The sequence below is a fragment of the Talpa occidentalis genome, unplaced genomic scaffold, assembly GCF_014898055.3.
Source record: "Talpa occidentalis isolate TD23 unplaced genomic scaffold, MPIMG_talOcc4v2.1 talOcc4.15, whole genome shotgun sequence".
Lineage (NCBI taxonomy): Eukaryota > Metazoa > Chordata > Mammalia > Eulipotyphla > Talpidae > Talpa > Talpa occidentalis.
Window position 1 is genome coordinate 2,675,687 of NW_023601543.1, and position 25,819 is coordinate 2,701,505.

General features: G+C 57.5%; 1 protein-coding gene across 5 annotated transcripts in view; it reads right to left on the reverse strand.

Annotated features, from left to right (window-relative positions):
• Positions 1–14,257: 14,257 nt before the first annotated feature.
• MAMLD1 (mastermind like domain containing 1) overlaps positions 14,258–25,819 on the reverse strand; it is an 83,859-nt gene continuing 72,297 nt past the window's right edge. For 3 of the 5 annotated variants that reach the window (XM_054695510.1, XM_054695508.1, XM_054695509.1), the window contains 2 exons: positions 16,976–17,060; positions 14,258–15,807 (listed from right to left, as the gene is read on the reverse strand). In XM_054695510.1, the coding sequence (XP_054551485.1) occupies positions 14,501–15,807; positions 16,976–17,060 (1,392 nt within the window). In that variant the 3' untranslated portion in view covers positions 14,258–14,500. Of the gene's footprint in view, positions 15,808–16,975; positions 17,061–22,836; positions 23,084–25,819 lie in introns of those variants that run through there. The other 2 variants (XM_054695511.1, XM_054695512.1) reach the window with 2 other exon arrangements.

The window sequence follows — 25,819 nt, forward strand, 5'->3', positions numbered from 1 at the left end:
AGGGAGGGGAGCAAGAGGGACAGGACACAGGGAGGGCGGGGGAAAGATGAACTAATAAAAAGTTTGAAAAAAGAAAAACTTGGAGACATTGCTCTCTGTGCCCTTCTTGATTTCGACGTTATGGTGTGAGAACTTTTGCTTAGGACAATAAATAATTCCCCCTTAATAAGCATTCCCAAGCCTTCTAAATCATTCCTCAAATGTCCCAGTTTCTCTGAAAGGGAGAAACCCCAGGACACTGCTATCTCAGGATGAAGGTCATGTCCGTGTGTTCACCCCTCCAAATCTTTACTTTGCACGGCGACGTGCCAGGCATTGTTCCACGTGCCAGGGGGGCATCAGTGCACCAAGTGGGGAGAGAGGCAAGCTGGGAAGAAAGAGAAGGAACAAGGTGTGATGTGGTCAAGAGCCGGCAGGCGGGGCAGTCAGGAGTGTGCTCGACGAGGTGTCGAGGAGTCATTTAAACCGAGGTCTGGACCCTGAGGGGCGGGCATGGCAGGGCAGGGAGTCGCAGGGGCAAAGAGCACGTGTGGGGAGGAACTGGTGTGTTGAGAAACAGAAAGCCAGCCAGCCTGGGGAGCCCGAGGGGTGTGGGACGGGTGCTAAGTGAGGGAGTTGGGCGGAGCAGGCCGCAGGACCTTGTAAACCAAGGACAGGGGCCCTCTGGGGGCCAGAAGAAGGGACTGGTGGAGGGAGGATGCTTCAGTGGTCCCTATGAAAAGGCCAAAGCCCCCTCCCCTAGTCTGAAAGGAGCTGGAGGGTCTTATCCCGCTTTGTCGTGCCCCACAGTTTACCCCACTTTCTCTGCTCCGGCCACACCGGCCTCCTTTAGCTGTCTTACATTCCTGCAGGCTTCTTCTCCCTGCAAGACCTTGTTCCTTTCTGGAACGCTTCTCGTTGAAACCAAGGTCAGGTCAACTCCAGAATGCTACACTACACAAAACTCACCAAAGATTTCCCCCTGAGACTCGCTCCCACAGATACAGCCAAAGTCTCTGCAAATGATACAGCCTGAGACCGCGAGCTGAACCCCAGCCGGCCGGAGCCAGGAGACCGCAGATGTAGAGGAGGAAGGGGAACCGGAGGCGGGGGCCCCATGACAGAAAACCAGACTCCAGTGATGCAGAGAAGAGCCTCTTCAGAGGGCCACGTGTGAAGTGCCCTGTGACTGGCCAGGAAACTAGAGCCAAACCCGCCTTTCTTTGCTTTTAGCCTCCTCCTTAGCCAATAAAATGTAACTTCTTCATTCGCAAGCACAGTCCTCCAAACCTGCACACCCCTTCTTAATCACAGAGGCAGATTGGGGGTTTTCTCCTGCCTCCTGGTCAATCAATTTGCAATAAAGCTTCCTTCTTTTCAGAATTCGACGTCATACTATCAGCTTCTACGCACATCGGTGGTAAGCCCACGGCTCAGGAACGAATATCCCACGTAATTCCTCCTTATCCTTCAGACCAGCTCAGGTGGCCAGCTCTCTTTCCCCCCTGAGGGTGGGGGATGGGCCTGCCACTACACCACTATCCCATTGTTCCTGGGGGGCCTTGGGAGCCGGTGGGTGACAGTGTCCCCTCATTGGCTTGTCTCTGGAACGCCGCTTTGTCCTCTTAGACAGGTCTGAACAACAAGTTCTTCCCTTCCAGAACTTTCTGAAGCACCTCCCACCCCCTGTTCCTGCCTGGGTAGAGTGGAGACCCTCACCACCCCCATCCCTTCTCCTCTGTTCTCTGCGTCCTGGCATGGAGAAGTCACTCACTCTTCCAGAGCCCCATCTTCTAATGAGTGAGTGAATGAATAAATGAACAAGTGGTTTGTCAAACCTATAACCCATATTTCTTGTGCATTGGTGCCCCATCTGTTGTCTTTGCTAGTGAAGCTTTAGACCACAAGACAAGTCAGTATAGGCTCTGGAGTCAGAATTTTGAGTCCAGATTCGGCCACTTTTCAGCTGTGTGACCTTGTCAAGTCCCCTCACATCTCTGAGTTCCAGTGTCTCCTCTGAAACGAAGTCGGCAGGAGATGGGATGAGATAACATCAGCCAACCGTGCAGCCTGTTGTCAGAGAAGGAGCTTCTTCACACAGTGGCTGCAGCTGGCAATGTGGCCTCATGGTCAAGAGTGCTGGCTCTGGACGTTCTTAGCTGGGAAAGCCGGATCCGGTCCTGATGTCGCCCATGATCATACAACCAGGAAGTAACCGTGTGTAATTCAAACCTACAATCTCCAGACTTCCCTAGAAAAAAACGTGAAAGAGCAAGAAAGAGCCCAAATGTTTCGGCCATGAGATGTTGTTTGGAAAATGTGACTTGGAGGCCCTGCTGTTTGCTGCGCAAGCTCTTCTCTGCTTGTCGCAGCCTGGGTTTGAGACCAGAATGCTCCCCAGACTGCCCCTGCCAGGTTCCCAGGCTCTGCCTTGCTCCTCTCCCCAGCCTTTGGGCAGCTTGTCCCTGGCACCCCCGAGCCCCTCTCTTGGGGCCTGGAGCCCAGCCCAGCCCAGTCTTGCTCAGCTCTGTGCATCAGGACTTCTGAAGAGAGGCGGCCTTTGTCAGGCTCTGCGGGACCCTTCCTTCACTTTCCCAGAACCGAGAGAGGCCAGGCCTGGGATTCGCCAACGATAAAACAAAAAAAACCAAAGCAAAACACTGCCCCAAGGAGCTGGAAGAGACTGGCAGAGAGAGGGACGAGGTTTCTAGTTCCACCTCGCCCGACAGCCGTTAAAGATGCCCGGCCCAGGGCCAGGTCGTCCCAGAGAGAGCACGGCGAGCACTAGGACCAGCGGTCAAAGGAACTTCGGAGGCGAAGATATTTTAGGCCAAAGACAAAATCTCTCAGAATTTTTGGTGAAAAATTTCCATGTTTTAAAATGTTGCAGTGAAGTCACACGGGAAACAACACGACGTGCCCAGGGTCCTTGTCCTCGCCGCAGTTGTCTGCCAAGGGAGCGTGAGTCTCTTCGCATTGGAGAAAGCGGCTGGCATGTCTTTAAGGCATCATGGAAACCAGAAGAGCCACAGAGGGCCCAGCTGACTTCCCGGTGAAAGGGCTGCTCCGTCAAGGAACAACTGTGGAGACGCGCAGCCCTTTGCGGTTCCGGCGCTGTCTGCCGTAGGCTTGTCGCAGGTCATTTTGCTGGCGACCGACCTTGTTCTGTGGACCTCTCTGACCTCGGCCGCCGCTGCACTGTGACGGCGGGTGCGCGTCAGACACTGTTGGATCTGCCCAGTGGAGTTAGAACAGGAGTCAAAGGACCGTCCCCACTGGTCGCTCACAGGGGCTTGGTTTCTGTCCCACTGGGATGGCCCTGAGTGAGGGTGACTTGGTTGTCCGGGACTTGGTGAAGCTCTCCCCCGTGCCACGCTCTCTGTTCAGCTTGGGCAGTCTCCCGCAGGATCACTGGCGAACGGGAAACACCCCGCTGGTGGGGAGAAGACAGAGGGGCTGTTGTGGGCTGCAGGTTTGGGTCCCCCCAAATGGATGTGTTGAAGCCCCAGCCCCCAGTGGACCTGTATGTGGAGATGGGGCCTCTGAGGAAGTCACAGGAGCCGAAGGAATGTACAAGAACAATCTTTTCTCTGCAGACCCAGCCTGGCTTTCAAGACTGTTGTCTGTTTGTAGACACAGAAATCCTGTTTGGGGCATCAGAAACCGACTCTGAGTTCGTGTTATCTTCCTTGTTGAATTCTGCCTGGGATTGGAGTATCGTGGGTGGGATATCACCCACAGGAACCCGACTGAGCAGCGCGTCACTACAGTTTCAGCGCGACATTTTCCCCAAGAAGGACATTGTGTTCACAATTATGCATCATCTTACTGGAGGATAAAAATAATCAACCAAGGAAACCACCGGTTCCCATTTCAGAAGGTGGGTGGTGGCGGGTCCTGGGCTGGGGGCGCAGGCTGCTAAAGCTCCAGGGAAGTCGAATCTGAAAAGAGATGAAGACAGAGCATGGGGCGAGCCGTTGGCCCTGGCTGGCACGGAGGGACCCCAGAGGAGGTGGGCCTGGTGCTTACGGAGGCAACTTTTGTAGTCAAGCGTTGTTAAGCACAGGGGGTCCGGCCTGAGAAATGTGTTCTTAGGCGGCGGTGTCGCTGTGTAAACAGGAGGGGGTGTCAGTACAGTCACCTAGGCGCTCCAGCCTCCTGAACCTCAAGGCAGCATACTGGCTGGTACCCCTGTCGCCTACGTGGTCCCTCCTTGACCGAGGTGTTGGGTAAGTGACGCACAGCTGTATCCCCAGGTGCCGGAGGTAGGCGACAGACTCCGTCCCCAGCTGACTTCTCGGCCAGGGTCCATCTCGCCCGGCAAAGGACCAGCTAATGCCAGCAGTCACCGGGTGGGGACACTCACCTGAGAGAAAGAACGGTGGGCAGACAGGGTGGGTGGCAGCCCCCAACTTCCCACAGGGGCATCGTCTCGAGTCTCCAGCTGACCCTGGCTCCTGATCCCGGGTTACCGAAAGACCTGAGGCAGGGCAAGAGGCTCATCTGTGCACAGTAAACTTGATCTTGAACAGAGGTAGAGTAGGGTTTCCCAGCCAGGTGCTGTTGTCCTCCCTGACCCACACTAGCTCACTGTCATGTGGGGCCCTCGAACCCCAGGCCCCTTCTGGGCAGGGCCCTGGTCTGGTACCTTGATCTTTGTGTCCCAGCCAGTAGCAAGCAACTCCCCCCAACCCCGGCGGCAGTGTGGGTGAGGGGGAGCAGAGCAGCGGTCGGGATGGAGCCCTGTTCTCCAGGCTTCCTGAATTGATTCTTGTCCAAATTTAATTCAGTGCAAAGTTTCTTTCTTTTTTATTTTTGATGAACAGTGTAAGTAACATAACGTGTTTGTTGTTTTAAAAGGCAGTTTGCTTGACATCTAATTTACCCACCATACATTTTACCCCTTAGAGCAACAGCTCAATGCTTTGAGTCTATTCCCAGGTACGTGCACCATGAAACAGTCATGTTACAACACTGTCATCAGCACATGAAGGCACTGCACCCTCTAATGCCCCGCAACCCTCCATGGCCCCCACTGGCAACCAGTAATTTACTTTACTTTCTGTCTCTATGGATTCGTCTGTTCTGGTCTTTCAAATGAATTACAACAGATAATACATGGCCCTTGGTGACTGGCTTCTTTCACTTCGCACAATGCTCTCACGGCCCATGTAAGTTGAAGCCTGTATCAGGACTTCCTTCCTTTTCAGGGCTGAATAATATTCCCAGGTGTGGCCAGACCACGTTTGGTTTATCACATCGTCATTTGGATGTTTCCATCAGCTATTGTGAGTCATGCTGCTATGAACATGTGTGGACAGGTTTTTGTGTGGACATGGTTTTCATTTCTTGTGGCTATTGCCCAGGAGCACCGAGTGGTAACTCCATGTTGAATTGTTTCACAAATGCATTGGTTATTTTGCTTCTCCTGGTAGCCCTATGAAGTGTACTTACAGTTGCTATGTTCATATGGGAGATGTGGACACTGAGGCACAGAGAGGATAAGTGTTTGCTGACCTGAACCAGGGACTCTGGTGCCGAGTTCCAGCAGTTACCGGCTGCCCAGCGCTTCTTCTTGGCTCGCTGTCTGTGTCCAAGTCCCATGAGTCCCTGGGAGTAGTCTGGTTCTTGCCTCTGGCCTGAGTGCAGGCTTGCCAAGTCCTCCCACTGCTGCTTGCAGGTTAGGGTGGTCAGCATACCAGGCCCGCTCCCTTTGTTCCCAGAGGAGCTGCACAGCCATGGCCACTCAGGAGGCAGGGCTGCAGGCAGGCAGTGGGCACGGCGTGCCAGGGCGCCGCAGGACACTTTGAAAGGACCGCACATTTCCTCATTTGCTGCTGTCTGTGGGCCAGGTTATTGAGTGCGATGAGATCGATTTATCGAATCCAAAGGCAGAGTGACCCAGAGAACGGAACGAAGACGCAGCACTTCCACGAAGGCTGTGTGCTGGGGCCTGACATCGTCAGTGAGCACAGGATTTCAATTTGCAGACAACCTGCAGGTGCTCCCCGGGCCGCGGTGAGGCTGCCGCTCTTCTAACAGGGCCGCGTCCACCTGTGGCCACTCGGGGCGGGAGCTAGAAAGAGAAGGAGCAGCCACTTTAGAAGAAAGGAAATGGAGATGGCTGGGGGCTGGAGCCAAAGGCGGCCAGCTGGGGCCGGCATAAGAGCAGAAACCTGCTTACTCCCGCCAGCTTACGTTTACCCAGACAGTCACCAACGTCTCTTTCCACATCTCTCGGCCCTCACAGACTCTAGCTTCATACCCTTAGCACCGAGTCGTTTTATCATGGACTTTGGAATCTGAGACACATGTGCGAGGGGCCCAGGATGGCCAATCAATCACATGGAACCCAGCTTATCAGCATCTGAAGGGCACTCAAGTTACATAGATACCTTGACGTGGTAGAAAACACAGGAGGCAGAGAGATCTGGGAGGAAAGACGACAGCTGCCACCTCAGAAACCTGCCGGCCAGCCTGTCCCAGAGTGAGCCCAAGGTGCAAGTGGAACATTCGCTTTCTGGCCCTGCAATGGGGTCAAATCTGCATAATTGTGCCCCTTGTTACGCGTCCATTCCTTGTAGATGGCCATTTCCAGAAAGCAGTGTGGACATTCACGCCTGTCGTCAAGCTGCTCTGCAGCCCCAGTGCAAGACCAGCCTTTAAACGGAACCCCAGGGGCTTGGGAGGCTCCCTTTTGTGGAGAGAGGCCGAGCCTCATTTCTGCTCTCGCCTCTTCCTCTTTGTCTTGTGGGTGGGCAAGCCTTCTAGTGGGCACTGGTAGGACTGAAGGTCAAATTTCCGGAGGCCTCAGCTGGCACCCCTAAGGAGGAGAGAGGAGAGAGTGCTCTTCTCATGTTCACATTCAAGGAACACACGAGAAATCAAGTCCCCATCGATTGCACAGAGGCGGCAGGAGAGGGAGAGCACTGAGCGAGCTCGTCAGTCTCTCAAGGTCCAAACCACCCCGCCTCTAAGGGTCTGGTTTGTGGGCTCTCATCTTGACTGTCCCCCTCTTGAGGGGGAGGGCTGGGCAGTTGGGATTGACGCTGAGAGTCGCGTTCCTGAGGCAGCAGCATCTCTGAGGAGGAAGCATGAGAAACTGCTGTGCTTTCCTGGGAGTTTTCTTCTGATATCTGCAGAGACGCCAGAGCCAAGACAGGGCACAACCTCTGTGTGTTGGAGGAGGGCCAGGCACAGCTTGAGGGGCCTCTTGGGTCGCCGGGTCGGGACAAGCAGGCAGTGCTTCAGTCTCTTCCATGGGTGCCCATTGGCCTGCAAAAGCTTCTACTCTACTTTGAACCGAGGACCCAGACCACGTTCTCCACAAAATGCTTTCAGCCATCTCTGCTGTGGACACTAGGGTGGCTCTGAGCGTTGGCTGCGTCACCAACGCGTACTCAACAATCCTGTACACACATCTTGACGCCTGTGTGTAGCGGCAGGAAGGCACAGGTCAGGATCTCTATGACCCGAGCAGAGGGGTGAAGGTGGAGCCCTCAGTGGCTTTTCAGGCTTTTATTGTCATTTTACCCGGTACCCGGCAGGCAGGGGTGCCAGGGGGCCGGGAGGCTGGCAGGCCCCCCAGCCCCCAGCGAGTCTTCACTCTTTCTGGGCTCTCCGGCCTTCTCTCGTGGTCTTGTTCTCTCTCTTCTGCTTCTCTTTCTCTCTGCTGGTTCCATTCTCTGCTTGTGGTCTCTGGTCATTCTTCTGGTGTCCCCATGATGCCGCCCTTATAAGTCCAGTCTCTCAGCCCAGGTGTACCCACCAACACATGCCCACACCCCACTCCAGGTGCCCGCCATCAGGCATCATTCAGGACCACAGGATCCATCATCCGTCCTAATGGCAGGAGGGCAGAAAAGCCTGACCCTTTACTTACTCTACACTGCGAGTTTCCTCCAAAACACATTCCTATGAGGCACAAGCCAGGCCGGTTAGCCTTTGTCCTGGAGCTCACAAAACAGACTCCTGGGCCCTGCACTAGCCCCCTGAATGATATTCTTTGAGGTCTAATCTCTGGGGTATTTTTCAAGAGCTCCACTGGTGGTTTTGATGCACATTCCAAATAGAAACTCCCAACAATCAGGGCCGCGGGTTTCCTTGGCGCTCCCTTCTGGGGGAGGGTTAGCGTCCTCTGCGCTGGGCAGCCATTAGCCGTTCTTCTCTTACCTCACTATCCACGTCCTTTGCTGATTGGGTAGTTCCACTTGGTGATCTGAAAGCGCCCTTTTTATGTCATACATTCAAAAGAGTGGATGTTCATTCACGTAGATAATTTCACTCAAGAGATGAACACAGAAAATTAAAAACAAATTCAAGAAAATTCAGGCTCCGCAGACAGCTCAGGTGAGCTACACAGCGCTTTGAACAATCAGTCTCTGTCGGGCCCGGTGGGCTCGCGCGGCAGTGCTGCTGCGCTCTCCCTGGTTTCACGCCAAGCTGTACTGGTTTCTGGAAAAGACACTGCAGGAAATCTGAACGCCATCCTTTCCCCCTTTTGCATCTGCCTCAAATCCAGATTTGGACTGAAAGAGCACCTTTTCACTTGAAAAAAAAATTCTCCCCAATATTTTAGTATGAAAATTTTCAAGTAATCGGGCACATTTAATTAATTAATCTGTTGCTTCCCTTACTTGCTCACATGGCTCTTTCCTCTACCCATCCCTGTTTGTCCCTTGTGTGTGTGGGTGTGCCTCAAAATAAGTTGCAGACATGAGTGCGCTTGAACCCTAAGCTCTCCAGCAGATCTGAACTTGGGTTCATTTTTTGTTTACGATTTTTCTATTTTAGGGAAAATTTCCTTAGAGCCAGATGTCTGGAGCTTAAATGAACCATTTTCTGAGTTTTAGCAACACATACACCCACGTCCCTATCAAGACAGAGAATTTACCATCACCAGAAAGTTCCCTTGTGCCCTGTGGAGCCACCTCCCGCTCCTGCCTCGAGGGTGCCAGTGTTCTGAGTTGTTTCACCAGAGATGACTTTTGTCTATTTTTTTCCCCCAAAGATCTACCTATTTATGCACACAAGAGCTGGGGCACAGGCCAGAGAAGTGGGGGGTGAGAGGATCCACCAGAGACAGAACGGGGAACAAAACAGGCAGACTGACTGAAATACACTGCTGAGGGGAGCAGCGGGCAAGACTGGAGAGGTCTGCCTCGCCACGCGGGTTGCTCCCTGGCCGGCTGGGGATCGAACTTGTGCTGCAGAGGCTGCGGACAGCTTCACAGTGCAGTGCCCAACCCCTTGCGCCAGCAGGGAGGCCCAACTTTTGTCTATTTTAGCACTTAAAATACGTGGAATCATGCTTGGACACACGTTCACGGGCTCAAGCAATGGCAGATCTCGTCTGGTTGAATCCTCGGATTCAGAATTTGCATATACACAAAGGGCTGAGTATTAATTATACTGGGATGTCTGACTGCGTGGAGGGTTGGCGTCCCTAAGCCCCGCGAAGTGCAAGGGCCAACTGTATATATGCCTTCTTGTCTGGCTTCGCTCCTAGCACACCGCAGTGGAAATCCATGGAGCTTGTAGCTGGATCAGCAGTCCGTTGCATCTCATGTCTGCGGAGCGCCCTGTCCACTGATGCTGGTGCCAGCGTGGGTCTCCATCGTCCTGGTGATACCTGGACTGGAGTCGGTGGTGACTGTGTGTGAAATTGCTAGAAAATTTGTGTAGATGATCTGTTTTTATTTGTAAGTATTAGGTGTATCCATCTTCGTCCCGTGTTCCAAATAGCTTTTCATTTACTTTCCAACTGTTACGCTGTGTTTTTCCATCAGTGGCTCCCACTCTGCCTTCTGGGTCTCCTGTCAGAGTGATCGAAGCATCATCTGCCCTCACATTATAAACATGTTCACCCTCGGGGCACCCGCCTTTCCCTCCATGGCAGGAGTGAGGTGAGGGGGGCCCTGCTCCCCACACATTCTCCATTCCCAACTTGCTTCTATTTCCTTTCTGCCCACCCGCCTGGGTCGCCCTGTGTCATGGACGCCTTGTTCTCGATACAGCAGCCTCGTCATGTATTTTAATATCTGGTGGTGCTGGAGCCCTTTCTTGAGTTTGCTTTTTAAGAAATTTCCCAGCTATTCTTGCTTTGATGTTCCACTAAGATGATTCATCTTGAATCATGGAGTTATGTACCAGGAAAGAATCCAGCGGGCTTTTTATTGTGATCACAGAGATGTTACAGATTCATTTGGGGGCGAGAGCCCATCTGTCCAGGATACAGGAAGCACGAGGGGACGACAGAGGGTGAAGATGCCTCTCAGGTTGCGGAGAGTGAGTAGACTGGGGCCTGGGGAGGGGGGCGCTATTCAGGGCACGTGGACTGCCTTCCACTGAGCAGGACGCAGGGCTGGGGGCACATTGGGGAGTCTAGTTTGGAGAAGGCTATGGAGGTGGGCCTGCAGGAAGACACCCAGGAGGTGAATGCCTGGTACCGGCACCTTCTCTCATTCTGGAGTGCATCCTCCACTGTGGGAGCAGGCCTGGGCCTTCAGGGCTCGGTGTGTTCTGTCCCTGCCCACCCTCTCCCCTCTCCTGCCTAAACCCGTCCTTGCTTGTTGCGCCCCACAGACCTTGCCCTTGGGGTCTCCAGGAGGCTGTGCCTGCTTTAAGAGAGGAGGGAGGCCCTGGGGTCTCACATAGCTCTTTGGGGACTTCTGGCAGTTTCTCCTGGGGTTGGCCTCACACTTGGGGAGGGGGCGATGGGATAGGGTGTGCAGGGAGTACCTGCTGCTAGTGACTGTGGTTCTTTCTGCACCTCCATTGGCAGGCTTCCAGGCATCCATCTGTAGTCTCCTCAGGAGCTTCAGGCTGAGGACCTCTGCCTCCTGGTCCTCTCAGCCAGGTGTGGCGGAGCCTGTGAGGGATTCCAGTCAGCCTACCATCTGGAGCAGATGAGGGACATCCAGCCACCTCCAAGCTCTTTTGCTCTTCAAGGGTCTAGAGCTCCTCAGCCTGATGTGTTGGCCAGTCCGGCAGCGTTACCTTGGGGACTAAAACCTTAGGCCACCCCCTTTCCCCAAGCTCCAGGCTCTTCTTGGTGGGGATGTGAAGAGGCTAAGAAGGTGGGGTTCAGGCTCATGAACCTATTTGTCTGCTCAGGGAAAGAAACTGGAAGACAGGGGAGGGTGCGGAAGTCCCAGGGGAGTGAGAGGAAGTGGTGGAAGGCGCAGGGTCTTCTTGCGGGTGACAGGAGGAGATGGATCTCAAGTCTCAGAGGTGGAGAGAGGGCCAGGCCGCAGGCCAGCGGGGAGAAAGGGCCCCAGAGGACTGTGATTCCCAGGAGCCAAGAGGCAATCTTTTCTGGAAGGGGAGGGTCCCATGCTGCTGGAGGGGCAGGTCCATGGGGAGTGAAGAGCTTGGATTGATTTGGCGGCCAGGAAGGGGCAGCACACGCAGCCACATGGCTCTGGGCTGAGGAGAGAGTGGGAGGGGGCAAAACCGGGGCTGAAAGGGCTGTGGCATCGAGGGTCTTTTGAACACCTGGGGAGAAGTCAGCAGAGGAGAAGCTGAGGCACAGGGGAGGGGAAGCCAAGCCATGCAGAATAGCAGGGAAGGGGCAGCCTGGCCAACTGCCACTGAGGGAGCAGGGGTGGGACTGCAGGGGTGCCAGGCTGGGGCTGGGAGGCAGCACGTGCTCAGGGAGCCGTCTATACCGCTGTCCACGCTGGCTCATCTTGAGGTCACTGTGGGAAGTGAATCCTCTGGGAGTAGAAGATGGAACCAGCTCAGTGGGCAAAGTTCTGCTTTTATTTAGGGCTCGGAGGTCAGCCACTGTGACGCCTGGTGCTCTCGGGTGAGCTGAGGAGGGCCCCTGGCAGCCCGGGATGGGGGAGCCACAGGACACCATGCCTGTCTGGCTGTGAGCATGTTGCTGGGGGGGGGGGGTCCAATACACAACCAGAGGACGCCTTCCACCCGCCCCCACCCCAGCACACCGGGAAGCAGGGCCTGGGGACAGGGCCCTGGAGTGACTCAAGAGACGCAGCAGGCTGGGACACTCGAGGCTTCCCATGGAGGTGCTGCCCGTGAGGGGCAGGGTGACAAGAACAAAGGCCGTGGGGCCTGCCTGGTGGCGCAGGCAGTTGAGCGTTGCATTGTGGAGCTGTCCACAGCTTCTGCAGTGCCGGTTCGATCCTGGCCGGCCACGGAGATACCCACATGGTGCGGCAGACCTCTCCTGTCTCGCCTGCTGCTCCCCTCAGCAGTGTGTTTCATCAGTCTGCCTGTTCTGTTCCCCACTCTGTCTCTGGTGAATCCTCTCACCCTCCTGCACCTCTGTCTTGTACCCTAGCTCTGGTATAAATAAATAAATCTTTAAAAAGAAAAAGAGCCTGCCTCTTCTATTAAAAAAAAAAACAACAACAAAGGCCGTGAGGGGGGTGTCATGGCTGAAGGACACAGTGGGAGACATCTGGGACCCAGATCTAGGAGGAATGCTCTGCAGGAGGGAGGAAGGGGCAGGCCAAGAGCCAGGGCTTCTGGGTAATGACGTTTCCACCACCCATGGCCTGCGGGCTGGGAGGCCTGGTTCCACCCCCTAGTCATAGCCATTGAGAGTGGTGGGTGGCGGCTTCTTCTCGGAGCAGTTTAGGGTCCATTGAACGGGGCAGGCCTGCCCAGAGGACCTGCTTCCCTCAGCCCCCAAACCGTGCCATCAGGCATCGCCCGTTGTGCCTTGAGGGCAGACCATGAACTCTTCAGTCAGGTGAAGGGGTACATGCAAAGTAATCGACTAACCACTTCTGACACCGACACTTAGAGCAGTGTCCAGCTAGCTTTGGGGAGAAGAGGTCCCATCTGCAGCCGGGCCATCTGTCTGCTACGTCCTGGCCACCTCATAGGAGAGGCGCCGGTCCCGGCCATCTTATTAGGGTTCTGTTTGGAATAAGGCCCAACCAGAAGACAAATTCACATGAAGCCAATTTCTTGCCATGAGGGGTGGCCTGAGAGTGCGGAGCACGAGTCTGTGTTTTGTGTAGTTTCAATCGCACATGGCCCGCAGCACTCGCCTAGCTGGGTAGGGCAGGGGAGCGGAGAGTCAGGGCGGGAGCACCAAGCAAGCTGGTGCCGAGCAGGGCCTCCGGGGCGGGACTCGAGCTTCAGAGGGTAGGGCAGCCTTGCAAACTAGGGCAATAACTCCTGCTGGGTCCTGAACCTGAAGCGGGACCATGGGGACCACCCCCCTGCACCCCAGTTGACCCGGACCCTGGGGCCCACTGAGTGCTTTGGGGCCAGCACTCGGGATGCACAGGACTGAGGTTAGCCTAGGCTTTGGAGGGTGGGGAGACCCTCCTGGGACTCCACATCTCGGGGGACTGCTCAGCTGCCCCCACCCAGTTTCACCAGGGTCTGCTTGGCTGCCTCGTGAAGTGAGGGAACGTCACTCTCCTGTGCAGCACACCCCTTCGTGGCCTCCTCCCGCCAGCCACGCCAAGCGGCATCCCACACGCAGGACGAGCTGGGGCTTTAATTCCACGTCACCCTCTTGGTGGAAAGAGAACGGGACGCGGAAAGCCCAGATTCCTAGGGCTGGTCTCCTGGCTCCCGCCTCCGGGGCTTGCCTCAGTGGCGCCTCCTCCCCAGCTTCCTCCTCTGCGGAACGTGACAGGTAACAACAGTTACATGAACTTCTTACCCTTGTTCACACCGTGCGGCGCCTTCGGATGCACAAGACGCTCGGTGGCCTCTGAAAGACGCGGCCGGGGCGGGCGTGTAGGTGCTGACGCTCCCTGGAAAAACCAGACATGGAGGCTCTTTTCTCCCATTTATTACAGAACAAAGGTGAGACGCACCGGCCGGAAACAGACGCCAGATCGCCAACGTAAGGGTGAAAACGAGGTGGCGATTCAATGGGATACACAGAGTCTGGACACTGAGCAAGGTTTACAGGACAGACACGGAAGAATACAGGACGAGAACTGCAGAGCGCCACCGTGAAGGACACACCCCGAACCCACTGTTATGTTTACAGCTTTCCCCCCAACCCGCAGGGCCTTACATCAAAACACATACTGAAAGGCTTTGCACATCTCCCCGCCAGGCAGGGCCCGAGCGCCGCCCTGGAGCCCCTCCCTGGCGGGCGAGAAAGGAGGGCTCGCCCGCGCTCGCTCCTCCCTGGCCCGCGTGCAGAGAAGCCCGCCTCGGGGGCCACGCAGGGGACACAGCAGGAGAGAGCGAGCAGCGACTGCAGAGCTTGCAACAGAGACCACCACGCCCGGGCAGAAGAAATTCTAGTGAAAATGCAAAGAGATGGCCCAGCGGCTTTCGCTTTGGCATTTGCCGGTTGGCACGACACGTCTCACAGGCGCGCTGCGGTGGAAGCCACAGCCGCCCCGCCGCCCGGCCGCCGCGGGGTCTGGAGCCACGAACAGTGCAGATTTGCAATAATGTATAATCAACACAAAACAGTACATAATAAACACAACTCTACGAAAGCCGTCACTTTATTTACAAAGTCACAAAACGAAGTATAAATACTTCTGTCATTAATGTCTAGGAAAACCATTTACAAAATTTTCAAATATGTACAGGTAGCTTGAAAATCACCAGCTCTCCATGTTGTCACGGCGGGGGAGAGGGAGGCGCCCGGGCTGAAGCCACTCACACTGCAATGAGGGAGAAGCTGCGCGGCTGGCGGGGGCAGCTGGGAATCTGCCACGGGTTCAGGCCACGCCCCACGGTGGTGTCCAAGTGGGGGTTCTATGCGTGTTGGAGTTGGAAGCTCCCCAGCGCCCTGGGGGGCGGGGCCAGCGCTCTGGGCTGAGGCCTTTTGGACAGCGGCCTGCTGTCCCAAAATGTCATCGATCAGCCGCAGGTCACACACCCAGGCTTCATCGGGGCTGGTGCTGGGGCCTTTCAGGAGAGCCTCGATGACACCCTCCTCACTGCAGTCAGGGGGTGGAAGGACATCACTGGGTGGGGACTGGGTCAAAAAGTCATAGGGTGGCAGCTCAGGGGGGGTACCCGAGCTCTTGAGCGGACCCGGGGACGGACTGGCAGCGATGGCAGAGGCGGCAGTGGCAGCAGCAGCCACATAGCTTGGCGGCTCGATGCCCTGGATGGGACTTAGGGGGTGTAAGTGGGCCACGCCCTGTTGGAGGGACGTGGTGGCACTCAGCACAGGCACGGGGCCCCGAACTGGGCTCTGTCTGAGGTTCTGGCTGCCCAGCAGGCTGAAATTGGGGTTGACTAGGGCAGCACCCACCTTCTGGCCAGACCTGCCTCCTGGTGCCCCCTGATTAGGGGGCACAGCTGCGTGCTGTGATGGAAACACTGAGGCGGCCAGGGGGACTCTCCCAGGTACCTTGGCGAAGTTGGAGTTGCTATTAAGACACTGCTGCATGCTATTATCTGTTCTGCTTGGGGGTGCTTCCCTTGAGACTGCTGTGGCCCCAGCTGCCACCGACGCCCCCCATGTGGCATTGTTGAACACGATGGGCATTCTTGGCACACAGGGCTGTCTAAGCTGGTGGGGACTTGGGGGCTGGCTGCCCAGCGGGCTGGGACAGAACCCTGACAGGGGCACCCCCAGGGAGGCAGCCCTGGGAGTCTGTGCGCGCTGGCAGACAGAGCCCAGTCTGCCCGCAGGGTTTGAGCCAGAGTGTAAGGGGACGGGAGCATGGAGGCTGGAGTGGAGGGTCCCCGGGGCCGCTGAGGTCATGCCCATGCCTGCCTGGCTCTGGTGCCTGGTAGGTGGGATGGTCCCCGGACTCGGGTTGTGAAGGAGGCCAGGTCTGGGTGGCATCTTGTGCTGGCTGGACGGGGGGCTGGCCTTGGTCCGGCTACACTTGAAGGTGACTTGTTCTTGGACGGCTACAGAGAGAGAGAGTGGAGGTCAGTTCTGAAGGCGTCTGCCGCTTGGGCTGCCGCTGCTGGCAGGGAGGTCCAGGCTGGCACTGACCTCTCCCTCCCGCCCTTGGCTCCTGCAGAGCACGCCCTGCTTCCCAGCTCTTCTTAGCCCCCGCTAGACTGCAGCTCTTTTGGGAAGCCTGGACTCCCCAGATCTGCACTCACTGCCCCCTGCCAAGAGCAGGTCATATGGGACCAAAAGTGCCAGCTTCTCTGTCTCCCCCAGGCGACAGCAAGCCCCGCAAGGCCAGGGTCTGATTCTGAGAGACCCGGTCCTGTGTGCCCACTGACTACCCCCTGGCCCCCATGGCACTTGACTGCCCTGCCCTGCAGCTGCGGTGTCGGGCTGACCAGCCACCACAGCCTGGTCAGCCAGGACACTGAGCTGGCCCTGGGCACAGCAAACAGGGGGCCTTGCAGGAGAAAAGGAGCTAAACTGAAGAGGCCCACTCCCTGCTGGAGGGCAAGCAGCCTCCCTGGAGCCCCAGGAGAGAGTATCCCGGCCTGGCCCAGCGACAGTGCCCTGGTAGTGAGGCCCACCTTACCTGTGTCTCTCCCGCCAGTCGCTAAGCTCCATGGCCCAGGCGGCCCGGCCTGTTTTGTTTGCTAACAGTCAGTGCCCCCCATGTTGATTATACTTGTAGCTGTGGCAGTTGCTAGTGTCAGGGTGCGGGCCCCTGTTATCTGCAGAGGCTCTGGGAGACCCCGTCACAGACTCCTGGGGACAGTTTCTCCACCCCTGTCCCCATGGCCCACACCTCAGACATGGCCCAGGAACCCATGAGAAAGGCAAGGCCACGCCAGCAGCTGGGGTGGGGGCAGGCTTGTTTGATTGTGACAAACGCCCCAGGGACTGTGCCCTTCTCCCATTGAGAACAGCTGCTTTGAGGGGCCTGACCCAGTTTAATCCCAGTCGTTACTTCAGAGTCGTGAGACCTGGCCCTGACCAGGGCCTGCACGTGAGCTTTCACTGTGACGGTTCCAACCCGGGGCAGGGCGCTATAATGGTCGTGCATGCAGGACCCCCCATACTTTCAGAAACCCCACTGCTTACCGGGCGGTGGAGCCTCACCCCACCCTCACATGTACCCCTTGGCCTGTACCTTTGGGGACATGGCCCTTAACTGCTTACCTTGAAATTGACTCATCTGTTGGGCGATATATGCACTTCGCTGCTCAGGGGTCATTGCCATAAGACCTGATCTCTGCTTCTCTTGCTAAATGGAAGATGGAAAAGATGTGTAAGAGGATGGCTACCAAGAGGCCTTAGCCTTGGGATCGCTGCGTGGGGACCCAGGACTTGGCTTTGGTGTAGCGGAAAGCATGAGTGAACACGCCAACACACGGCTGCATGCACGCCCCCCACCCCCAGCAAAACTCCACAGGTATGAACAAAGTCAGACTGCATCTGGGTTAAAAAACCAACTGCAATAGCATAGGATGGGGCAGGAGAGACAGAGCTGAACAGCAAGAGCGCAGAGAAAAAAGATTTAGGCCACTTGAATGTCCCTCTGCTCAGATGGGTCAGCAGTGAGATGTGGTCACCAAAAGAGCAAATTAACATTAGGCTGCATTAATAGAAGCAGAGTATGTAGAAGGAGGGAGGTGACAGTCCTACACTACTCTGCCTTGGCCAGACCATGGCTGCAGTGCTGACAAGAGTCAGTCTTCTCAGGGGGACCCTGATGGACCGGATGTGTTCAGAGAGCAGTCAGCGGTGAGGGCGTGGACTTCAAACCATGCAGTCACGAACGACTGAGAAAACCCGGTGCTGTGACTGGGGCAGAGCAGATGCTGGGGCAGGCAGTGGTGTGCCCGGTCTCTGCCAGACTGTCACAGGGAGAGGAACGAGGCTTGTTTTGGGTGGTCCTGGCATGCACAGCAGGATGGCAGCATGGTCACATGGACCCCGGTCCAACACTGACAGCCACCCCCTGCCGACTTCCCTTCGTGTCCCTGACTGGCCATGGGCCTTTGGGATGAACTTCCTGTCTCCAGCTCCCAGCTGGTGGGCAGGGGAAGGAGCCTAGTTGCTGTGCCAGCACTGGGCCTGGGAGCGCCTCCAGGGCTGGTGGGGACAGCAAAAGCAGGAGGGAATCAAACGAAGGCTTCTAGGCCCGAGAAGGCAGGACTTACCCTGTGACCCTCAGCCCTTGGGTGCCAGATGGTGACTGGTACCAGGTGTGACTCCCAGCCCAGTGCTCACCTGTGCCTCTCTCCCCCACCCCTTCTCCTGCTGGCTAGTATGCCAGAGACCAGAGCAGCTCCACCAGGGAGCATTGCCCTCTGGGTATGCCCCCCACTCCAGATGCCAGAGGACTTGGCCCTACAACCTGGCCTGCGTGTCTGAACTCAGAGGGGCTGGCGCAGGGCGGGTCGGAGGCCGCTCCTTGGGTGTGTGCCCGGCTCCCAGGCCTGGCAGCAGCCCCTGCCTCAGTTCCTGCCAAGGCAGGGAGGACAAACACATGGCACTGGGAGAAATGAGTTTGCCAGCATGGGATTTGCTTCTCCATCCCGCCGGTCCTTTACTTGCTGCCTGTGCTTGAGGCCTGCCTCCCTCTCTGGGGTGCTAAGATGCAGGCAGTGGGGTGCTGGCTCTCAGGGGCAGGGAGGGCCTGCTCTCTTCATGTGGGTCCCTGGAGTGAGCACTGCCTACTTCCCAGCTTCTTGCAGTGACCCTTTGAAGCCACCACCCTGTCATCCCAGTGTGACCACAGGGGTCACGTGGCCACCCAAGGCTGGCTCCCCATCAGGAAGTGGGGAGCCCTGGGACCCATTGAGATAGTCCTCAGGGCCAGATGAAGCCCTTTCCCTCCTGTTCTTTCACCAGCTTCCTGGCGCAACATCTGAGGCTCAAAGGAGTGAAACGACTTGTCCAGCGCGACAGGCGGGGAGGAGCCACGTCTCCTGGGGGCAGCCCCCTCGGCAGGGCGCTTGCCGCCTCTGCAGTCCACCGCCCTCTCGGCTGCCTCCTGCGCCCCGCTGGGCCACAGGGGCTCCAAGGCCGTCTCCACAAATGTCCCATTAGTGCCACCCAAGAACACAGTGGACAGGGGCTGGGTGGGGGGCAGGTGGTGGCTACAGGTTGCACCTGAAGGAAGCGCAGGGCCCTAGAGAGGAAGGGTGACCCCCGCGAGCAGAAATCTAAAGAAAAGGCCAGCAGATCTGGAGGGTGGAGGGCGCGGAGTGCCTGCCAGATGGAAGGCTGCGCTGCTGCAACAGCTGGGCCAGAGGGACGAGGGGTGTGGGCAGCGCTCATCCAAGGAAGCGGGAGTTACGGAGTGGCCGCAGCTGAAAGGGCAGTCTGCTCGGTCACCCCCAAGAGGCAGCAGGCAGCTGACACCCAGCCCTGGGGGCCGGGCCTCTGGCATCCTGAGGTGCTTCTGCCCTGAGGCCCGGGTCTCAGGCAGCAGCAGCACCCTGCCCCAGGCTGTGGGCCTGCTGGCTCTGGCTGCGCGCGGGCCAGAGCGGGTCTCCAGGCGTCCCAAGGGGGCTGCGTCCTTTGTTCTGAATCAACGTGCCGCAAAGATAAGCCCCAAGAAAACAGTTGTTGCCTTTGGACACTGACAATTAGAATCGTTGGAAATGGAGGAAACAGGAAATGACAAATGTTTTCAGTGACCAGGAGGAAATGGTGGCTGAAAGTGGCTGCTAGTGACACAGGACGGCCGGCAACCTGTGGCTTTTCCTCAGCACAGCTATGGACGAGCGCATCAGTGACTTGCTTTTCTCAGGCTGTGACCGTCAGGGCGCCTGGTACTCCTGTGCTAGGAGATGCTGGCAGGGCAGTGCCAGGAGCGCCCTGTGTGATCCCGGCAGTGTCCCCCCTCGTCGTCACCCTGTCCCTGCCAGCCTGGGGGTGAGCTCAGCAGGAGGTCTCCTGGAGAACCAGGGCCTGGCTGTTGCCCTGTCGCTCCTCTTCCCAGTGCCTCACAGCCAAGGGGCCCCATCCATAGGATGATGACCCGAAAGTGCTGGGGCTGCCTTCCTAGAAGCTTCTTGCTGATGCCCAGGGAGCTGCGGAGCCCTCATCTGTCGTGAGGGGCTCATGCAAGGGCTGGTGCCTCATCTGCAGGAAAGAGAGGCGAAAGGCCAGGCCCATGGCACAACACTGCCACTGGCACAGCAGGCCCAACCCGGGCCCAGCAGCAGACCAGGCCACGGGCTGTGTCAACTTCACACCTCAGCCACCTTGGGCAGGTGTCTCCTGAAACCCCCCTACCACCTGGATGCTCCCCCTCACCACTGCAGGGAAGAATGTTCTCCCGAACCCACTTAACCACTTAATCAGGAAAAGGGGTTTCAGGTGGGGGCCGACTCCAGTGGGTCAGATGAGCAGGACTCGCATGCAGCGGCCCACAAAGGACTCCTGGGTTTCAGTTGGATTCAAACTGAAGTTACCCATCCCATGACCCTGCAACCAGGAAGGGGGTGCCCATAGCTCCTTGGGGACAGCAGGGCAAGGAGGCAAGCACCTCAGAGGGAGGGGGAGGGGCAAGGGCAGTAGAGGGGGCAGGGGGAGGGGCAAGAGGGATGGGGAGGAGGGCGGGAGGACAAAGGTGGGCGAGACAGAGGGAGGAAGGGAGGAGGAGGAAGAGGAGGAGGCGGGGGTGGCTGCAGGGATGTGAAGGTCAGGGAGCTCTGCGCAGGCCTGGTGCCGCGGCCCTGGGAAGAGCGCCTTCTCGGGAAGCCGCGCAGTGGATTTGGAAACAACTCGCCCTCTCTCCTGACTTTTCCTTTGAAATGACGGAAAGTCAGCATTCTGCCGGAGACCACGGGAGCAGCACCTGAATCCGGGGGCCCCACTCCCCTATGGACAGGGAACCCTCAGACCTGTGGGCTGTGGCAAGGTGGGTATCTGCGGAGGGGTGTGGATGCTCTTAAGCTACAATTCTCCTCAGGTATCCTCCAGAAGCGGCAGGGACTCCCACAGGGAAGGCCAGTGTTTCCTAGTCCCTACTGAGGCTCAGAGCTCATGACTCAGTTTCTCTAGAGTGCCATCAGGCCACTTCCCTCCTCAAGCCATCAGGGCCAAGATGGGGGTGGGCACACACGTGCCCTGCGGTGGCGTCACCTCTGACGGCGGCCCCAGGAGGGAGCCTGCCCAAACACCTGGCAGGTACAGCTGACTTGGCGCCCAGCACCCCTGTCAGTCAGCAGGCGGCCCTTTGCCCTGGGCTCCCAGGCAGAGGGAGAGCCCTGCGCCTCTCTGCTCTCAGGGAGCCAACCACCGCAGGGGAGCCCGACACGACACAGCAAGTCAATCCAAGGCCACTCTCCTGCCTCCCTGCAAAGGGATTAACAAAGTTGTTTTCCTAAACCTGGCATCGTGGCCTCTGCCCGTGCACACAGAGCAACAAGGCCATAGCACGGAAGGAGGACCCAGGACGTGGTGGGTGCAGCAGGGACTGCGAGGGGCCTCAGAAGCTGCCACCACATCGTCCACACAGGCTCAGAGGCTGCGGAGAGCAGCAGCTTGCTGGGATCCTTCCACAGCCCCTGGTTTCCCGTGGTCCGGTGCCAGGCCACCCCCACAGGGATGGGGCTGCCCTCAGGCAGGAGCCGGTCTGAAGCTGCTGGGGGGGGGGAGATGTCACAGAATCAATGCCCTCTCTCCTCCCTCCGCTGGGCTCTGGGCCGCTGCTCCGGGAAGGGCCAGGTCTCAATGCTGGTCGCGACAATCGGGCAGAGGAAACACGTGTCTTTGCAGCCCGCCTTCTTCTTCCCCTGTGGTGCCTGCATCCTCTGTCTGGCATTCAGGGGCCTGGCCTTCCTGAGTTGCCGGTCGAGCTGCTGCATTCTGGCCCTCCGCGTCCCCCAGGTGGGCCCAAGTTTCCTAGGAAGATTTGGGGACCAAATATCTATCCCCACCCCTCTGCAGCTGGGTGGGAGGTGGTGGGTGGGAAGAGGCGTAACGAGGTGTGGGGCAGGGCTTCGCCAGGCCAGCTCGCTGGCATCCGAGGACAGGGAAAGGCAGGGCTGACCAGGGCGGGACGCAGTCACATCCTGAGTGGACGCTGTCCCATCTGTTCTCTTAATTGTTTCCCTGGCAGCTTTGTGCTGGACAGGATTGCCCGGGGCTCAGCTGCAGGGCACTGCGACTTCAGGAGCAGACAGAGTGGGGGAAGGCAGGGAGGAAAATCAATAGCTCTCGGAGGGAGGCACGGCTTGTTCTCCTAGGCTGGACGGAGCAGGCAGGAGGAGGAGAGCGCGGCCGTACATACCAAAGCAGAATCTCCATTACAGGCTAGAGTCCCCCAGGCCCTTGTGCGTGACGAGCACGTCCAGATCGTGATCGCTCAGGGAGGCCACGTCTCCGGTCTTCTCTGCAGAGGGGCACAGGCCCACTGGACACTACTCCAGCAGCCAGCAACGGCCTGGTCCCAGTCTCTGTAGAGGCCCACTCTGGCTGGCGTCCTCCCTCGCTCTCGTGACCCCCGCTGAGACTGGGGCAAGCCCAGCCCTTCCTGCTAAACTCCAGCGGCTGAGCCAAACTCCCAGCCCTCTCGGGCCGGCTCGCCTCGGATCCCTTCTGCCTGCCCTCCCAGGGCTGCCAGTCCTTGAGCGGGGCGGTCCAACTTCCCGCTTCTGGGGCGCGTGCGTCCCGGGCGGGATCCAGAACACCGGCCTTGGGATTCGGAGTCCAAGCGCTGGCTGGCGGGGGTGGCAGGCCTGAGCGTGAGCAGCATCTGGAGCGGGACTCACAGGCGGGGAAGGAGCTGGGCTGCTGGAAGGCACGGCAGAGGGAGGGCAGCGGCACCCAGGCCACCCCTGGAGGAGAGGCTGAGGTGCTGGCTGGCTGGGTGGTCTCTGTGCAAGACTGCCCGGGAGAGAGTAGAGAAAGCACTAGAAGTCCGTCCTAGGTGGACAGAACTTTATGGGCTGTCACCTCCTGTGTTCCTCCCAACATCCCTGCGAGGCAGGCGGCAGGCTGAGCAGGGGACTGTGCCCCGTTGACAGATGAGGAAAGCGAGGCTGGGGGGAGTGACTTACCTCCAGCATCGCAGCTAGGCAGCAGTGGAGCGGGCACCTGCCTCCAGGCCTTCGGATCCCAGCCGCCCCAGGGCGCTGCCTGTGAGGTGCTGTGCGCGGAGGTGACTCGGGCCAGCTCATGAGCAAAGGAGCTGCCGCCGGGCAGGAAGGACTCACTCCCCAGGGCCTGGCAGGATGGGGCCTGTCGCCCGAGGCTGGCCTGCGGGGGCCTGGCTTCCCCCAGCTTGCAGGCTTTGTCTACATGACTCTACAACAACCAACCGATTGAACAATGCATCAGCGGCGTGGCCACCACCTGCTCTGCCTGGCCTTGTCGCCGCCCGAGAGCCCAGCGGGGAGGTTGGGGGGTCGTGCTTCTACACACTGACTGGGCTGGGGCGACAAAACCAAACAGCTTTGCACTCTTAATTGGTTGGGTCACAGACTGCTCTGAGAATCCGGTCAAAGCTGGGGTCTCTGCCCACAGGAAAAGCACTCACGGTGGTGTGGCCCCTTCCCAGGCCCCCGGCATTTTACAGGTCATCTGTGGGGGGGCTTCCGGACCACTTAATACCCTTCACGGGCCTCAAGTTAAGGACCCTCAGCCTTGACCAACGCTGGAAATGGGGTAAAGCTAGGTCGGACAGCTGGTCCACTGGCCGTGACCAGGGCCCCTCCCCCTCTGCAACAGAACACATGGCTCTAGACAGACTTGTGGGCATGTGTGTGCAGACATGCTGAGGAATCTGCAAAACCAAACAGTCAAGTGTAAATCTCACAGCGCTCGCTGCCTTCACCTCGCCAGGGCCCCAAGGTGCTGGGCAGCACCTCCCCTTTCCATATGTCTTACAAGACGGGGACTTCACCAAAGTTGAACTCGTGACCCAGTTCTTTGAGCCCAAGTCAATTAAAAACTTCACACTTGCTTCTCTGGGTCAGGGAAAGCTTCAAAGCCCAAGTGAGTGGCTGGCAGAGGCCCTGGCCCGGAAGCCTGCCCCTCCCCCGACTCTTTCCAAGGGCAACAGCCTCTTCACTCTCATGCTTTTCTGTTAATGCCAGAGGGGGAGGGCCCACTGGCATCTCCTAAAAAAGGGCATCATTTCTCCCCTGAGTCTAAGCTAAACAGGTGGAGTCAAAGCAATGCCCTGCCCTCGGCACTCACTAGCACCCACAGTAGATACTCGGATACGTGGCTGGAAACGGAGCTAAAATGGCCCCCACTGAATTCATCCAGTACTGGCGCGGACCCAAGCGCTTCCACGGGTCGGTCTCCCTCAAGCCTTTCAATGCTGCACGCGAGGCAGCGACTCTTACTCTCTTTACTGTACAGAGCGGGACAGTGAGGCCCGAAGAGGTGAACTGAGTTGCCCAAAGTCACACAGCTAGTTAGTAGCAGAGCGGGATGTAAACAGGCTTGCTGGGTCCCCAAGCCTGGGATCATGTGCCGGGTGTGTGTGTGTGAGTGTGTGTGTGGGTGTGTGCGCGCGCGCGTGTGTGTTTTCAGTCATCAACTTGCCATCTGGAAAACAAGTAAATGTAAAAACTATTCGAAGGCGCCACAGAGTGCAGGAGAGGTTCTGCAAGGGCATGCCGCGTAAACTTTAAGAAAAGTTACAAAGACTTAATCGAGATGGGACCAGGGAGACCACCTTAACTGTGGAGAGTTTGGGAGATGACCCCCTCTGCCCCTAAACAAACCAAACCCCCAAAAGACCATGAAACAGTCAGCGAGTAAATCCAATGTCCTTGTGAAAAAGACGGCGTCGCCTTGGGGACAGGACAGAGGGCGCGGGGCCAGCCCGGCTTCATCAAGCTCCGATTCGTCCTTCGATCAAGGTCCTCTGGCACGCGAGCAGAAACGACGCTATCTGCAACTATCGACCCTTTATCCGCGCCCAGATCCTTGCACATTTGAACACGCCTCTTAGTGACGCTGGGGTGTTTATACTCCCAGCATGCACGTCTCACTGGGGTCCTGATTCCTTGCCCGCCCACGAGGACACTTTCACCAGCCATGAATGGGGCTCTGTTTGTAAGGGAATGAGCACTTCAAGCGTTTGCTCAGGAATCCCTGGTAGTCCTGACGGGACCTGCAGGACACTAGCCATGGGCCAAAAGCAGGGTTCCCCAGGGCCCTTGGCCTACGCCGGCACCGGGGCAGCGCCTCAGCTGGAAATGACAAGGGTGGGAGCGGTCTCGAGAAGGGTGGAGGTCGCACTTCATGAAATCCTAGCTCCTCAGCACCCTGGCTCCCAAGTTCCCCTGGGCTGCTCTCTGGCAAGTGGCCCCTGGCGTCCCCTCATGTCCCTCCAGCCACACCCCTTCCTCCGGGCAGTGCAGGCGGGTTGCTGTGTGTGTTCAACCTTCCGTGTGCGCGTTTGTACAGCGGCGCAGCCGGGAGCGCCATCGCTCCAAGTTTCCACTCTAGGAACCTGCTCACCCTTCAAGAGCCAGCTCCTCCAGCCTGCCCTGCCTCTCCTTCCGTCTGACTGACACCTCTGGCTGGCTGAACACGCATGCTGGGCCAAGTGTAAAGCAGCTCTAAATCCCTCTGGTGCCCAGACAGTGCCTGGCATGGGGAAGGGGCTCAGTAAATATTTGGAAAATTTAATTCACTCTATGAGGTTATGACCTTGGCATGAGACCCCAGGCACTCGGGAGATGAGAATCTGGTGAGCACTGAGCTGGCCTCCTTTGGCCTAAAAGTTAATGGTAAAAGGAGACTTGACCCTATTTAATCAAAGCTGCTCATTCCTTTTTGACCCTGTTGCATCAATAAAACCCATCAGTACAACAGAGCAGGGCCAAAATCGCCCAGTGGAAATAACACCTGCTCCACATTTATTGAGCACCCACTATGTACTGGCCACTGGGCTTTGCACGCACTTGCATTTGAGATCATCCCGACTCTACAAGACAAAGACCGGAGATAGGCTGACACAGGACACAATGGCAAGGTGGGGTACAGACCTGTCTGATTGGCAGGTTCACTAGAACCCGAGCA